Genomic DNA, 16,298 nt, shown 5'->3' with positions numbered 1-16,298 from the left:
GGAGGAGGACTGTGGGGTCCTTGGTGCTCTCTGAGCTGGATGGTTTTCTTCCAGATGTTTCATGACCCAACTAGGGAACATCATCCATATTTGAAGAGAGGGGGTTTGCAGAGGAGGAGGAAGAGGAGGAGGAGAAGGAAGAGGAGGAGGAGAAAGAGGACGAGGAGGATTGTGCGGGGTCCTTGGTACTCTCTGAGCTTGATGATTTTCTTGCAGATGTTTCATGACCCAACTAGGGAACATCATCAGTGCTAGAAAGGAGCGGGGTTTGCTCTTTAGTGTTAGTGGGGTGTAGATTTCCCCTTTGGTAGTACCATCAGTAATAGAAAGGAGGGGATTTGCAGAGAGGAGGAGGAGAGCCATGACTGTGGGGTCCTTGCTGGTCTCTGAGCTTGGTGGTTTTCTTGAAGACATTTCATGACCCAACTAGGTAACCTTGTCAATACAAGAAGGGAGAAGGGTTTGTTGAGAGGAGGAGGAGGAGAGCAATGACTGTGGGGTCCTTGATGCTCTCTGAAATTGGTGGCTTTCTTGCAGACGTTTCATAACCCAACTAGGTAATGTCATCGGTGCTAGAAGGGAGCGGGGTTTGCTCTCTGTATAGAACTAGCAGCTTGCCCTGCCAGTGGGCTCTTCTTCTTGTTGGTTCCTTGGTGTGGCTGTTGTTTACTGTCTATTTCTCGGAGTTGGCCTTTCCTTGATTGGGGTGTTGTTTACATCTTGATTCTTGGTCTGGTGTTAATCCTGATCTGCATACAGACTTGCTGGCAAAAGTTTCATTTCCCCTTTTGGCTACCCCGTTGTCTCTTTTGAATGGTACGATGCAGACACGTTGTTTATCCGGGTGTGCCCGCTGATGGCTGGCTTGGCTGGGTGCCAGGCTTCCAGGAACTGGCAGGAGAGAATATTCGTAGCTCAGGGTTGAACTGTAGAACCCCCCCCAAGAACCCCCAGAAATCCTCTCCCGAGTCGAGGTGGTGCAGTGGTTAAATGCAGCACTGCAGGCTACTTCAGCTGACTGCAGTTCTGCAGTTCGGCTGTTCAAATCTCACCGGCTCAGGGTTGACTCAGCCTTCCATCCTTCCGAGGTGGGTGAAATGAGGACCCAGATTGTTGTTGGGGGCGATATGCTGACTCTGTAAACCGCTTAGAGAGGGCTGAAAGCCCTATGAAGCGGTATATAAGTCTAACTGCTATTGCTACTGCTATTTTTCGAGGGCCTGAAAGTTAATTGATTCCCGACTGATTTTGCCAGCAAACCCAGTAAGTCAATCGGGGCAGAAACTGGGTCAGGGTGAGAGTGCGTTGTGCAAAGGCAGCCTGAACACACTGTCAATTTTTTTAAAAAAAACTTTTGTATTATGTGTTTCTTTTAATGTTGTACGCTGCCCTGAGTCCTTGGGAGAAGGGCGGCATATAAATCTAATAAACCAAACCAAACTTCCTAGAACAGAGGCCCCCAAACTTGGCAACTAAGACTTTTTTTTTTTTTTTTTTAAAAAGTTTTTTATTAGATAAACATTAAAAACATTGGACGTAGTGCAGCATTTCTGGCACAAACGTTTCCACATAGTGATTAGAATCAGTGTTTCTCAACCTTGGCAACTTGAAGATGTCCGGACTTCAACTCCCAGAATTCCCCAGCCAGCATTCGCTGGCTGGGGAATTCTGGGAGTTGAAGTCCGGACATCTTCAAGTTGCCAAGGTTGAGAAACACTGGATTAGATCGTTCAACAATTACATTTTATATCCATTACAGAGGTATGTGTAAGTCAGTCAGATTACCTGTCCATGGATCCTTTCTTTTATAGAATTACTAACCGTACAAATATACATATCCGATTCCTACCTATCACACCATCTTAATGCCATATTTTCCAATTCTTAACTTATCCGTGTTTCTCTGTCCCGACTTTTTCCGCTTGTTTCTAACCATTGGTACCATTTGTCCCAGATTCGGTGATATTCCGTCTCTCCCTTGTCTTTGAGCGCTAAGAGTCAGTCTGTCCATCTCTGCGCACGTCGGTATTTTATTTATTATTTCTTGTTCCGAGGGAGTCTCTTTATTTTTCCGTTTTTGTGCAAAAACCAGTCTTGCTGCCGTTAAAATATGCAGCATTAAATATAATCCACCTTTGCCATGTTTACCTTTTGTGATCCCCAATAAAAATAGTTCTGGCCTCAACTCCCTCCTTTGATTTAGAAACTAATACAGGAGAGAAGCAACCTGAAATTGAGGAGAAACTTCCTGACAGTGAGACAATTAACCAGTGGAACAGCTGGCCACCAGAAATCATGGGCGCTCCATCACTGGAAGTCTTTAAGAAGAGAAGAGAGAGCCATTTGTCTGAAGTGGTATAAGGTCTCCTGCTTGAGCAAGGGGTTGGATTAGAAGACCTCCAAGGTCCCTTCCAGCTTCTATTCTATTCTATTCTATATTCCTTATTATCTTCTCTTCTCGTTTCTTATTCTCTTCTCTACTCTTATTTCTATTTCTATTTCTCTTCTATTCTCTATTCCTTATTCTCTTCTCTGTTCCTTATTCTCTACTCTTCTCTACTCTTATTTCTATTTCTATTCTATTCTACTCTTATTTCTATTCTATTCTACTCTACTCTTATTTCTATTCTATTCTCTATTCCTTATTCTCTTCTCTACTCTACTCTTATTTCTATTCTATTCTATTCTATTCTCTATTCCTTATTCTCTACTCTACTCTTATTTCTATTCTATTCTACCCTACCCTACCCTACCCTACTCTTCTATTCTATTCCCTATTCCTTATTCTCTTCTCTTTTCTATTCCTTTCTCTACTCTTCTCTTTTCTACTCTTATTTCTATTCTATTCTACCCTACCCTACCCTACTCTACTCTTACTTCTATTCTATTCTATTCTCTATTCCTTATTCTCTTCTCTTCTCTACTCTTATTTCTATTTCTATTTCTATTCTACTCTAGTCTACTCTTAATTCTATTCTATTCTACTCTACTCTACTCTTATTTCTATTCTATTCTCTATTCCTTATTCTCTTCTCTTTTCTATTCCTTTCTCTACTCTTCTCTTCTCTACTCTTATTTCTATTCTATTCTACTCTACTCTTATTTCTATTCTATTCTACCCTACCCTACCCTACTCTACTCTTACTTCTATTCTATTCTCTATTCCTTATTCTCTTCTCTTCTCTACTCTTATTTCTATTTCTATTCTACTCTACTCTACTCTTAATTCTATTCTATTCTACTCTACTCTTATTTCTCTTCTCTATTCCTTATTCTCTACTCTTCTCTTCTCTACTCTACTCTATTCTACTCCACAGAACTCTTAAAAGGCCAGGTCTGAAGACCCACTCACCGTTACAATTGATGCAACTTGCCAAGACACAATTGCAATATTACAATATGATGAATGTGCAGTGAGGCCCTGGCAATTCTCGCGGATATTTCAGAATTCTTAAACATATGTAATTTTAAAAATCCTTTTTTTTTAAAAAACCGGAAACCTCTCAGTGAATTTCCCAAGCCCGGAAAGGACGCTCTGAAAGTCCCAGATCCTTCATACAAAGTCCTATCGGCAATCCTCGTTTAGCAACCTCAATTACGACCAGACATTTGTCACTAAGCGAAGCGGCCACTAAGTGAAACCCTGATGGCGCTTCATGATCTCGCTTCAACTTTCTTTCGCTTTAAACTGCAAGGATGGGTTTAAAATGACTTTATTTTAAAAGTCATATTTGAACCAAGCGTCACAAACAATCATCAGAAAGCCCCCCCCCCCACCTACCCAACCTATGTCCCTCGACCCCTGAACCTGGAGCAGATGGCCCCAAGCCCCCTTTGTCCTTCGGGGTCATTTCCAGGGGTTCTCGGAGCCCACCGTGGCCTCCTTTGCTGCCAGAGCTGCTCCCAGGAAAATTAAAATAGATTTTCCGGCGCTCCGGCAAAGGTCTGGTTGCCAGGGCCTCTGGGCTCCGGTTGCTATGTTTGCAGAATGACAAAACGCCACCAGGCAGCCTTCGCCAGGTGCTTGAGACACAAAGGGGGCAGGCGATGGCCAGGGAGGGCGGGTGGGTGGGTTGGGGAGACCCTCCCCAGCTCTTCTCTGCAGCTGGAAGTATTTCTCCGGAGTGTGTGGGAAGGCGCCACATCTAAAGGATGCCAAGGGATGAAGGGACTCACCCAGGGGTGAAATGCTACCGGTTCGGGGTCGGTTCGCCCAGACTGGTAGTAAAAAATGCTACTGGTTCACAGAAAAAAAAAATACTACAAAGGGGAGGGGGGGGGAGTTCCGACAATCGCACATCGTACAATTGATGTTCAGAACTTTTTAAAATTTGTACCTTTTTTTTTTAAATATACTTTTTTATTTTCCATTTTCATAACATACAATCCCATGTATACCATTAGGTAGCCAATATCCTATTGCATTAAGTAGTCATTACATCAGTTCCTCTTGCCATCAACGCCCAGAAAGGGCAGAGGAAGGGGAAGAAGGAAAGGGAAAGAAGAAAGTAGAGAAGGGAGGGAGGGAGGATAGGAAAAGGAAGTAGGGTGGAGGTAAATCAAAAGAGGTGTCTGGGATGGTAAGCAAAGCAATCCCGACCGTATATTTTAATTTTTTATATGGAAAAATGAATGTTCGAAAGTGTTAAAATGTGATAAGAATAATAATTAAGAGAACGTACACTTGTAAATGTGTGTATGAGACTAACAAATAAAAAAACTTTTTTATATAAAAAAAAACAAGCCCCAGTTGAGCCTGGGGGGGGGGGAAGCGGCTGGCGGAGGCTGTGCCACACTCACAACCCCCGAGAGAGGAGGGGAGGGGGGGTTGCCAGCCTCAAAGAGGAAGGGGCTGCAGGCAGGAGAGCTCTCCCTCTTCCTCCTCTCCTTCCCCTCCTTCTCTTTTCCTCCTCCTCTTCCACCACCGTCATTCCTTCTCTTCTTTCTCCTTGTTTTCCTCCCCCCCACCATTTCTCCTTCACCCTCTCCTCCTCCTTCCTCCCTTCTCCCTCCTCCTCCTCCTTCCCTTTTCCTCTTCCTTTTCCTCCTCTTCCACTGCTATCGTTCCTCCTCCTCCTCCCCATCACCCCCATCTCCTCCTCCTCCTCAGGGTGACCCCACAGCTGGCACTGGGAGAAAACCCCAAGACCCCTGATGATGTTTGGGCTCCATGGAACCCCCAGGGGAAAGAGTGAGCCCTCCTCCAGATGCTCCCTTAACATCTCTGCCCCTCTGCTCTTGTCTCCCCTGCAGGATGAGGGCCCAGCACATCCTCCTGATCGCCGCCTGCCTCCATGTGCCGGTCCAGCTGGTCAGCACCTCTGGTGAGTGCGCCCATGAGTTGATCCCCCCCCGGGGAACGGAAGGACAAGGCTGCATCCACACCACAGACACCCCCCCACACCCCCACGCAGGGCGCGCCCAATGTTCCCATGCACCCAAAGCTTAAACCACAGGGCTGAGCATGTGTGAACACATCAAGATGCGCAACCACATCCTCCTTTCGTTCAGCTGGGAAATGCCGGAAGCAGACCCACCCTGGGCTTCTCTTGCCACCATTGTTAAGCGAACCCTTTCTCCAGCACTCTCATCACAAGTCGCTAAGCGAATGGTCCTTAGCTCAAGGACCTGGTGTGGGTTTGGTCACTTTTCAGCCGGAAAGAGGGAAATTGCGCGGTTCCCCACTTGGTCATTAAGCGAGGACTGCCGGTATTGAGAAGGTGCTGCCTATCACAACCGCTCTCCAAGAACCGAGGTGGCGCAGTGGTTAAATGCAGCACTGCAGGCTACTTCAGCTGACTGCAGTTCTGCAGTTCGGCTGTTCAAATCTCACCGGCTCAGGGTTGACTCAGCCTTCCATCCTTCCGAGGTGGGTGAAATGAGGACCCGGATTGTTGTTGGGGGCAATTTGCTGACTCTGTAAATCGCTTAGAGAGGGCTGGAAGCCCTATGAAGCGGTATATAAGTCTAACTGCTATTGCTTTTGCTATTGCTAAATGGTTCTTGATCTACTTTTTTTCATCCTGGGAAAAGCTTTGCGTGTTGTGGCGGAGGAATCGGTAGGAGGGTTGTTAGGGATTTCTTTCCCTTCAAAGAGATTTCTTTTATCTGCAGGAGACCTTCAGGTGCCCAGGGAAATTTCGATTAACGCCACTTTTCCTGAAAAAGCAGCCTCTTTCTTGCTAAAACACAAAACACAAAACAGCCTTTCGGCTTCCGGGAACTTGTGGCACCTGCCAAAGTGTGCAAACCGCGCATCCTATTTCACCCGGGTGGCATGGCAACCCACGCAGCCAGCCAGAATGAAAAGCATAACAGAATAAACAGGCTAATCATGGAAGGGACCTCGGAGGTCTTCTAGTCCAACCCCCCCCCCTCTCAGGAAGGAAACCCATTTCCGCCATTTCAGACAAACGACTGTCCAGTCTCTTGAGAGCCGAGGTGGCGCAGTGGTTAGAGCGCAGTACGGAAGGCCACTTCAGCTGACTGCTAGTTCTGCAGTTCGGCAGTTCAAATCTCACCAGGCTCAAGGCTGACTCAGCCTTCCATCCTTCCGAGGTGGGTGAAATGAGGACCCGGATTGTTGTTGGGGGTGATATGCTGACTCTGTAAACCATTTAGATCCTGTCAACCGCTGTGAAGCGGTATATAAGTCTGTTAAGTGCTGTTGCTATTTTAAAAACCTCCGTGATGGAGCACCCACAACTTCTGGTGGCAAGGAGTTCCACTGGTTATTTGTCCTCACTGTTAATTCCAAGTTGCTTCTCTCCTTACTTAGTTTCCATCCGTTGCTTCTTGTTCTGCCTTCTGGCGCCTTGGAGAGTTAGTGTGAATTCACTCTACTTGGGGGCAGCCCCTCAGAATAACAGAGTTGGAAGGGACCTCGGAGGTCTTCTAGTCCAACCCCCTGCTCAGGCAGGAAACCCAACACCATTTCAGACAAGTGGCTGTCCAATCTCTTCTTTAAAATCTCCAGTGATGGAGCACTCACGCCTTCTGCAGGGAAGCCCTTCAACTAACTGATTGCTCTCCATGTCAGAAAATTTCCTCCTTATTCCTTCGTTGCTTCTCTCCTTGATTAGTTTCCATCTGTCGTTTCTTCTCTGGCCTTCGGGTGTTTGGAGAATAGATTGCCTCTTCTCTTTCGTGGCAGCCCCTCAAATACTGGACGTCTGCCATCCTGTCCCTCCCTGGTCCTTCTTTTCATTAAACTAGAGATAACCCAATTCCTGCAGCCCTTCTTCCTGCGTAGATAGATAGATAGATAGATAGATAGATAGATAGATAGATAGATAGATAGATAGATAGATAGATAGATAGATAGATAGATAGATATTTTATTTGTATGCCGCCCTTTTCCCTGCGGGGACTCAGGGCGGCTCACAGTTCAGGGGGAGGGAGGACAAACCATGTTAAACACATAAAACAATACATCGTTAAAAGCACAACATTCATACAATTCGGGTGGGGTCAATATCTTTAGCCACAGGCCTGACGGGATAGCCAGGTTTTAAGGGCTGTGCGGAAGGTCTGGAGGGTGGTGAGGGTTCGAATCTCCACGGGGAGTTCGTTCCAGAGGGTCGGAGCTGCCACTGAGAAGGCTCTCCTCCGCGTGGTTGCCAGTCGACATTGACTGGCTGATGGAAGTCGGAGGTTAACCCTCATCCAGTCTCATGCAGCTTTGTCTTCAGCCACTTCGAATTGTGGCAGCTGGGGAATTCTGGGGATCAGAGCCCAGCCCTTCTCTTGAATTTGCTGAGGTTGGGAAACGAGAGGATGTGAAGCCTTTGCCCAGAACAGAATGCAAGGAAGGGATGTTATTGTTGAACCAACTGGAAACGGTGAGGAAATTTAATTCATCTAATTGGGAAATTGTCAGGAATCCCTTTAAAGTTTTGGCTTCCAAAGAGAACTTTTCTTTAAAGCGAAGGAGAGCTGGCAGGGAGGAGATTAAAAAAAGGGGGGGGAGGCGAAGAGCTGATGAGAGAGGAGATGAAAGGGTGGAATGTAAACATATATGGGTACCACCAGGCCTGGAGACTCGTTTTAAAAGGTTGCTATCGAGTCCAGCTGCCCAGAAGGAGAGTTAATGAGCCGTTTGTTAAGACAGAACAGAAGGCTGGCTTTGGGAAGCGGGAACGTTTCCCGAAGTGGCCCAGCCAAGACAACACATAACTTGCACTCTCCTTAATGAATCTGATGCAAAATGCTCTCATGCACCCATATCTCTCCCCTTGGAGAGAAGGGAGAGTTGAAAGGAGCTCCATTTGCTAGTCGTCGGCTGAGATTTATGGACGTTGTAGTTCAAATTTCATTTGATTCCCAGTGATTTCATGGACGCATTCAACCAGGGGGACGAGGGGACTGGAACTCCTCAAAACATACAATGAACGGTTGCAGGAATTAGATATGTCTTGTTTAATGAAAAGAAGGACCAGGGGAGACAGGAGAGCATCTTCCAATATTTGAGGGGCTGCCACAGAGAGGAGGGGGTCCAGCTATTCTCCAAAGCACAAGAGAGCAAGAGAAAGAAAGAAAGAAAGAAAGAAGAAAGGGAAGGAAGGAAGGAAGGAAGGAAAGGAGGACAGAAGGAAGGAAGAAAAAAATAATGAAAAAAGAAAGAAGAGAGGCATGGCTGGTCTAGTGAAGAGAAGGACCAGGGGAGACAGGAGAGCATCTTCCAATATTTGAGGGGCTGCCCCACAGAGGAGGAAGGGGGTCAAGCTATTTTCTCCCAAGCCCCCGAAGGCCAGAGAAGGAAGAATGGGTGGAAACTGAACAACGAGAAATTCAACCTGGAAATAAGGAGAAATTTCTTGATGGGGAGAACAGTCAACCCATGGAAGAGAAGTTGCCTTCGGAAGTTGTGGGAGCTTCATCCGTGGAGGCTTTCAAGAAGAGACTGAATGGCCACCTGTCAGAAATGGTATAGGATCTCCTGCTTGGGCAGGGGGTTGGACTAGATGACCCACAAGGTCCCTTCCAACTCTGTTATTCTCTAGTCAATGGAACAGAAGTTGCCTTCGGAAGTTGTGGGAGGTCCATCACTGGAGGTTTTCAAGAAGAGACTGGATTGCCGTCTGCCAGAAATGGAGGAGGGTCTCCTGCTTGGGCGGGGGGGTGGGGGGAGAGGTTGGACTAGATGACCTCCGAGGTCCTTTCTGACTTTGTTATTCTGTTAAGATGTATTTGAGCTTTCTTGGCAAAAACATGGAGCCGTTCACTCTTCATCCTGAAAGGTTTTTTTTTTCCAGTTCCCCCATATCAAGTCCAGCCTTGAGAGCTCCTAGTGGTTCCCCATCCTGTTGATTTGTCTCATTTTCTTGAAATCATCCAGGGCGGGGCAGGGTAGAATCGGGACAGGTCAGTGGGGTTGTGAAAGAGAAAGCCAACCACTCACACTCTCTCTGTGTCACACACAAACAAACACACTTTAATGGGATTATTAAAGTAGCCGTGTCTTTTTCTAACTCCTTGCAGCTGCTGTTTCTATGCAGAAGTTGCAGCTGCTTTCATGGGATTCCCACGCTTTATAGGCCCTTCTTTAGTTGAAAGGTTTTCCCCGACAACAGGTGTGTTGGCGCTATAAATGGTGGAAGGGCCTTTTAATAATCAGAAAAGGGACCCCCAGAAAATCTGGCATCCCACCCTCTGCTTCTCGAAGTACAAGTAGTCCTCAACATACAACGCTTCAATTAGTGACCGTTCGAAGTTAAAACGGCGCTGGAAAAAGTGATTTATGATCATTTTCACACACATGATCATTGCAGTATTCCCGTGGTCACATGATCAAACTTTGGATGCTTGGCAACTGTCTCATACTTACGACGGTCGGAGTGGCCCGAGTGTCACGTGATCCACTTTTGCGACCTCCTGACAGCCAAAGTGAGTGGGGAAGACAGATACCGCTTAACAATTGTGTAACTAATTTCACAACCACAGTGATTCGCTTCACCAAAGCGGCAAGAAAGGTCATAAAATGGGACAGAATTCGCTTAACAACTGTCTCGCTTAGCAACTGAAATGTTGGCCTCCATTGGGGTTGTAAGTCGAGGACCCCTTGCCACATAAATCCTTCTTATTTAAGCAGGAGGATTTATTATTTCCCTTAAACCAGCCCGTTCCTCTTCGTAGTTGTGTATTAGTACAATTACAACCTTGTGCAAGTTCGGGAATATTGAGGGTGACAATGATGGCCACCACCACAATTACAGTTATTTGATTTTCCTTATGGGTAGTCCTCGACTTACGACTGAAACGGAGCCCGAAGGTTCTGTTGCTAAGCGAGGCAGAGCAAGAGAGTCGCCAAGCGAGTTCCGCCCCCTCTATTATGACCTCCCCCGCCACTGTTGTTAAGTGAATCTCTGCAGTTTGTTAAGCCAGTCACACGGTTGTTAAGTGAACCTGGCTCCCCCTGCAGACGAGACCCAGGGAATTATTGAGCGGGATGGTGCAGTGAATCCTGCAAGGGGGGGTGGACTTGATGACCTCTGAGGTCCCTTTCCAGCCATGAGCTTTTAAGGGCATTCAAAGACGCTGCTGCAGCTGTCCTGGGGGGTCACAGGAGCCTGATGCCCAGCCTCCAGATTTCCAGGAGAGGGACCCCATTCTCTGCCCCCTCTTAATTTCTCCAACCCACCCCAAGGCCCGGGTCCCAACCCTGAGGTTGCCCTCGTTGCCTTGCAAGGCACGGCCCCTCCTGTGAACTAAGCTCAGGGATTTGCTTCTGACCTACCCCCCCCCCTTGTTTCACACCCCCCCCCAGACTCGTCACAAGACAGGGACAGAATCCAAAGCAGGGATTAAGCCTGAGCTTAGCAGCAAGACCTCCAGCTAATTCTTTTTTTTCCCTCTTTCTCTTGAGGTTTGGGGTCGGTTTGCTTGCTGTCTTGCGGAGTTGGGAGAGCATGGAGAGAGAATGACATTAGAGTGGAATGGAATGGAATGGAATGGAATGGAATGGAATAGAATAGAATAGAATCGCAGAGTTGGAAGGGACCTTGGAGGTCTTCTAGTCCAAACCCCTTCCTAGACAGGAAATCCTACACCACTTCAGACAAATGGCTATCCAACATCTTCTTAAAAACTTCCAGTGTTGGGGCATTCACAACTTCTGGAGGCAACTTCTGTTCCACTGATTAATTGTTCTCACTGTCAGGAAATTCCTCCTCGGTTCTAAGTTGCTTCTCTCCTGGATTAGTTTCCACCCATTGCTTCTTGTTCTGCCTTCTGGTGCCTTGGAGAATAGTTTGACTCCCTCTTCTTTGGGGCAGCCCCTGAGATACTGGAAGGAAGGTGGGAAGGAAGGAAGGAAGGAAGGAAGGAAGGAGAGAAGGAAGAAAGGAAGGAAGGTGGGAAGGAAGGAAGCAGAGAAGAAAGAGAGGGAGGGAGGAAGCAAGGAGAGAAGGAAGGAAGGAGAGAAGGAAGGATCTCTCCTTGGTTAGTTTCCACCCATTGCTTCTCGTTCTACACTCAGGTGCCTTGGAGAATAGTTTGGCTCCCTCTTCTTTGTGGCAACCCCTGAGATATTGGAAGATGCTATCCTGTCTCCCCTGGTCCTTCTTTTCATTAAACTAGACATGTTCAGTTCCTGCAACCGTTCTTCATATGTTTTGGCCTCCAGTCCCCTAATCCTCTTTCTTGCTCTTCTCTGCATTCTTTAGAATAGAATAGAATAGAATAGAATAGAATAGAATAGAATCGCAGAGTTGGAAGGCACCTTGGAGGTCTTCTAGTCCAAACCCCTTCCTAGGCAGGAAACCCTACACCACTTCAGACAAATGGTTCTCCAACATCTTCTTAAAGACTTCCAGTGTTGGAGCATTCATGACTTCTGAAGGCAACTTCTGTTCCCCTGAGATATTGGAAGACCGCTATCATGTCTCCCCTGGTCCTTCTTTTCATTCAACTAGACATCCCCAGTTCCTGCAACCGTTCTTCATAGGTTTTATCCTCCAGTCCCCTAATCCTCTTCTCTGCACTCTTTCTACAGTCTCAAAATTATTTAAAATAGGCTGGGGAGACTCGCCATGGGGTGCCCAACTGGGCATCCGAGGGGGCCCTTCCGGTGGGGGGGGAGAGGTGGTGCCCATGCTTAGAACTTAGAATAACTTTATCGTCACTTTGAATGTTGGCTACTCGGCACACATTAAAATGAAGTTTTGTGGCACGTAGCTCTCAAAGGCTCACCACCTTCACTACACACCTCATAACTATGACAAAATGATAACTAACCAATCAACGAACTAACCCCACAGTGTTAGGCCCCTGCCCGTCCTCGGCCAGTAGGCATAGTCCTCGACTTACGACCATAATTGATCCCCAAATTTCTGCTGCTAAGTGAGACAGTTGTTAAGTGAGCCCCCCCCCCATTATACAGGTGGTCCTTGACTTCTGTTTATTTAGTGATGGTTCGAAGTTACAACGGCACTGAAAAAAAGTGACTTATGACCGTTTTTCAAACTTATGACCATTGTGGCATCCCTGTGGCCATGGGATCAAAATTCATAACATTCGTCCCGTGACTCGCACTTGTGACGGTTGCGGCATCCCAGAGGGTCACACGATCCGCTTTCGCGACCTTCCGACCCCCCAAAGTCAACGGGGGGAGCCAGATTCATTTAATGACCATATTGCTAACTTAACAGCGGCGATGATTCGCTTAACAACGGTGACAAGGAAGGCCATGAAATGGGCAAGGCTCACTTAACAACTGTCCTGCTTAGCAACAGACATTTTGAGCTCGCTACTCAAGGATTAATACTACCCGTATTAATAGTTCTCTTCTGCCTCTGCGTATTGTCCCTGGGGTCCGTGTTCGAGTCCCACCAAACTCAGATGCTCGATTTGCAGGTGAGGTAAAGAGATAAGAAAAGGAAACATGCTTAACTCTACTCTGATCCAACCTCACCATGAATGGACTTCAATTCCCAGAATCCCCCACCCCCCAGCCTGCGGGATTGTCGTGAAAACTTTGGGAAATGGTCCACCTATTAGATGAACAGAGTCGGAAGGGACCTTGTGGGTCATCTAGTCCAACCCCTCGCTCAAACAGGAGACCCTGTGCCATTTCTGACAGATGGCACTCCAGTCTTTTTTTTTTAATATACTTTTTTATTTTCCATTTCCATAACATACAATCACATGTATACTATTACATAGCCAATATCATATTGTATTAAGTAGTAATTACATCAGTTCCTCTTCCCATCAACGCCCAGAAAGATAAAAACCCATTATTGGCTCTTCTGCTCTCCATACACCTCTTTCTTCTACCTCTCTCCTACCTCCTTTCTTCCCTCCATCATCCTTTCCTACTCTACTTCCCCTTCCTTTCTCCTTCTCCTCTCTCTTCATTCCACTCCTCCTTATCCACCTCATCTTCCCCCCTTACCCTCTCTCCTATCCCTCTCTTCCTATCTTTCTTCTCTCCTGTTTTCCACTCTTCTACATCCTTTCTTCCCTCCATCATCCTTTCCTACTTCCTTTCTCCTTCTCCTCTCTCTTCATTCCACTCCTCCTTATCCTCCTCATCTTCCCCCCTTACCCTCTCTCCTATCCCTCTCTTCCCATCTTTCTCCTCTCCTCTGTTTCCCACTCTTCCTCTCATTGGTGTATTTCTGCTTCTGAGCAAACTCCATTCTATGTTGATGGTATTTATGCTTCCATATCAATATACTTAACATCTTTTCTTGAAAGGGATGGAGCTCCCACAACTTCTGAACAACAGAATAATAACACATTGATGTAATTGGAAGGGACCTTTGAGGTCATCTAGTCCACACACACCCAAAAAAACCCTCTTTGGAAGTTGGAAAGAGCAGGAATTCCGAAGTAGGCGACCGGCATTTAATCCTCTTTTTTTTCTGGGGGGGGGCCTCCCGTTCCAGAGCGCTGTGACGACTGGGGGGTGGACACCATGAAGCACAAGCCGGTGTACAGTGGGGAGCCAGCCAAGATCAAGTGCCCGCTCTTTGTGGCTTTTGTCAAGTACAATTACAGCACCGCCCACTCGGCCGGCTTGACCCTCATCTGGTACTGGATCGGGCAGGGCCAGGACCTGGAGGAGCCCATCAACTTCCGGCATCCCGACAACCACATCAGCAAGGAGAAGGACATGCTTTGGTTCCGGCCGGCTCTCCTCAACGACACGGGAAACTACACCTGCATGCTCAGGTGAGCTTGGCCGAAAGGCCTCCTTCCTTCCCCCTGCTCCCTCGGGAGGGGGAGACGCCTTGCGATGCTTCTCTCAATTTGCCCAAGGTGATCCCCCCGCCCCCCATAAGGGAGAATCGTTGCAGCTCAGGGTTGAACTGAGGGAGTCCCTGAGGTGTGTGTGTGTGTGTGTGTGTCCTTGCAGGCGTTTCATGGCCCAACTAGGTAACAGCATCAGTTCTAGAAGGGAGAGGGGTTTGTGGGGAGGAGGAGGAGAAGGAAGAAGAGGAGGAGGAGGAGGAAGAGGAGGAGGAGGAAGAGGAAGAGGAGAATTTTGGGGTCTGGTGCTCTCTGAGCTGGGTGGTTTCCTTGCAGGCGTTTCATGGCCCAACTAGGTAACAGCATCAGTTCCAGAAGGGAGAGGGGTTTGTGGAGAGGAGGAGGAGAAGGAAGAGGAGGAGGAGGAGGAGAAGGAAGAGGAGGAGGAGAGGAGGAGGAGGAGGAAGAGGAGGAGGAAGAGGAGGAAGAAGAGGAGAATTTTGGGGTCTGGTGCTCTCTGAGCTGGGTGGTTTCCTTGCAGGCGTTTCATGGCCCAACTAGGTAACAGCATCAGTTCCAGAAGGGAGAGGGGTTTGTGGAGAGGAGGAGGAGAAGGAAGAGGAGGAGGAGGAGGAGAAGGAAGAGGAGGAGGAAGAGGAGGAGGAAGAGAAGGAGGAAGAGGAGGAGGAGGAGGAGGAAGAAGAAGCGGAGGAAGAGAAGGAGGAGGAGGAGGAGGAGGAAGAGGAGGAGGAGGAGGAAGAAGAAGAAGAGGAGGAGGAAGAGGAGGAGGAGGAGGAGGAGGAGGAGGAGGAGGAGGAGGAGGAGGAGGAGGAGGAGGAGGAGGAAAAAAAGGACTGCAGGGTCCTTGGTGCTCTCTGAGCTTGGAGATTTTCTTGCGGACGTTTCATGACCCAACTAGGGAACATTATCAATGCTAGAAGGGAGTGTGGTTTACAGAGAGGAGGAAAAAGAGGAGGAGGAAGAGGAGGGGGATGACAACGGTGGGGTCCTGGTTGTTCTCTGGGTGATTTTCTTGCAGACATTTCATGACCCAACTAGGTAACAGCACCAGTGTTATGAGGCAATGGGTTTTCAGGGGAGGGTTGGGGAGGGAAAGGAGCAGGAGGAGGACCATGGGGTTCTGGGTGCTGTCCGAGTTTGATGATTTTCTTGCAGACGTTTCGTGACCTAAATATGGTGTCATCATCTGTGGTAATCATAGCACTGATGTTGTTCCCTAGTTGGGTAATGAAACGTCTACACGAGAACAACTAAGTTCAGAGAGCAACAAGGGCCCCTCAATCCCTCCATAAACCCAAATCCCCCCTTTTAAGTGGCATTTCTTTCACCTTCCTTATCCCACCTGCAGCCCTCCAAGCACTAACCAGATCTGACCCAAAGGTGCTTTTTAAAAAAATGCTTGATTTATTTTATTTATATAACATTCAATTTCCATCAAACGGCGTGTGATCTGGGTTATGGATATTTTTAAACAGCCATAATCCACATATTTGTTGGAGTATTCATCACTGTAATATTGATAGTATAATAATATAATAACAACAATATTTAACATCTTCTTTAACAACTCTCCACATTAATATTCCCTTTTTGAATGTCTCCTCCTTTCTAACTTCTGTTTCTGTTTTCTAGTCATTGATAAAATACCTCCAATATTTTTAAAAAAATCAGTTTCTTCTTTATCCTTGATTGTGAGCATTAATCTATCCATTTCTGCGCACTCTGATATTTTTTTAATTACTTTCTCCTCTGGCGGAATCTCATCTTTTTTTCCATTGCTGGGTAAATACAATTCTGGTTGCGGCCAGCTAGTATATGTAAAACCAGATATAGAGTAGTCCTTTTATCATATTTTCCCCGGTATAATGCCCAAGAAAAATATCTCTGGTTTCAAGTCTGGGTGTTGCCTTTTCATTTTTTTTTCCAACCAAGTATGTATTTTCGTCCAATATATTTTAGCTTTTGTGCGTGTCCACCACATATGGTGATGTGAACGAGATGATAATGATTGATTACACTTCCAGCACTTAGCAGATCTATCTTTATACATTTTTGCCCGTCTTGTGGGTGCAAAAATACCATCT

The 16,298-nt window shown here is 46.9% G+C and overlaps 1 protein-coding gene across 4 annotated transcripts in view; it reads left to right on the top strand.

Annotated features, from left to right (window-relative positions):
• IL1RAP (interleukin 1 receptor accessory protein) overlaps positions 1-16,298 on the top strand; it is a 68,653-nt gene that overhangs the window by 27,394 nt on the left and 24,961 nt on the right. For all 4 annotated transcript variants that reach the window (XM_032238394.1, XM_032238396.1, XM_032238393.1 and 1 more), the window contains exons 3-4: positions 5,254-5,324; positions 13,890-14,175. In XM_032238394.1, coding sequence (XP_032094285.1) covers positions 5,254-5,324; positions 13,890-14,175 — 357 coding nt within the window. The remainder of the gene's footprint in view (positions 1-5,253; positions 5,325-13,889; positions 14,176-16,298) is intronic.

This window comes from Thamnophis elegans, unplaced genomic scaffold (genome assembly GCF_009769535.1).
Source record: "Thamnophis elegans isolate rThaEle1 unplaced genomic scaffold, rThaEle1.pri scaffold_150_arrow_ctg1, whole genome shotgun sequence".
NCBI classification, from domain to species: domain Eukaryota; kingdom Metazoa; phylum Chordata; class Lepidosauria; order Squamata; family Colubridae; genus Thamnophis; species Thamnophis elegans.
Note: the sequence above shows the minus strand (reverse complement) of the source record. Positions and strands in the feature narration are given on the sequence as shown.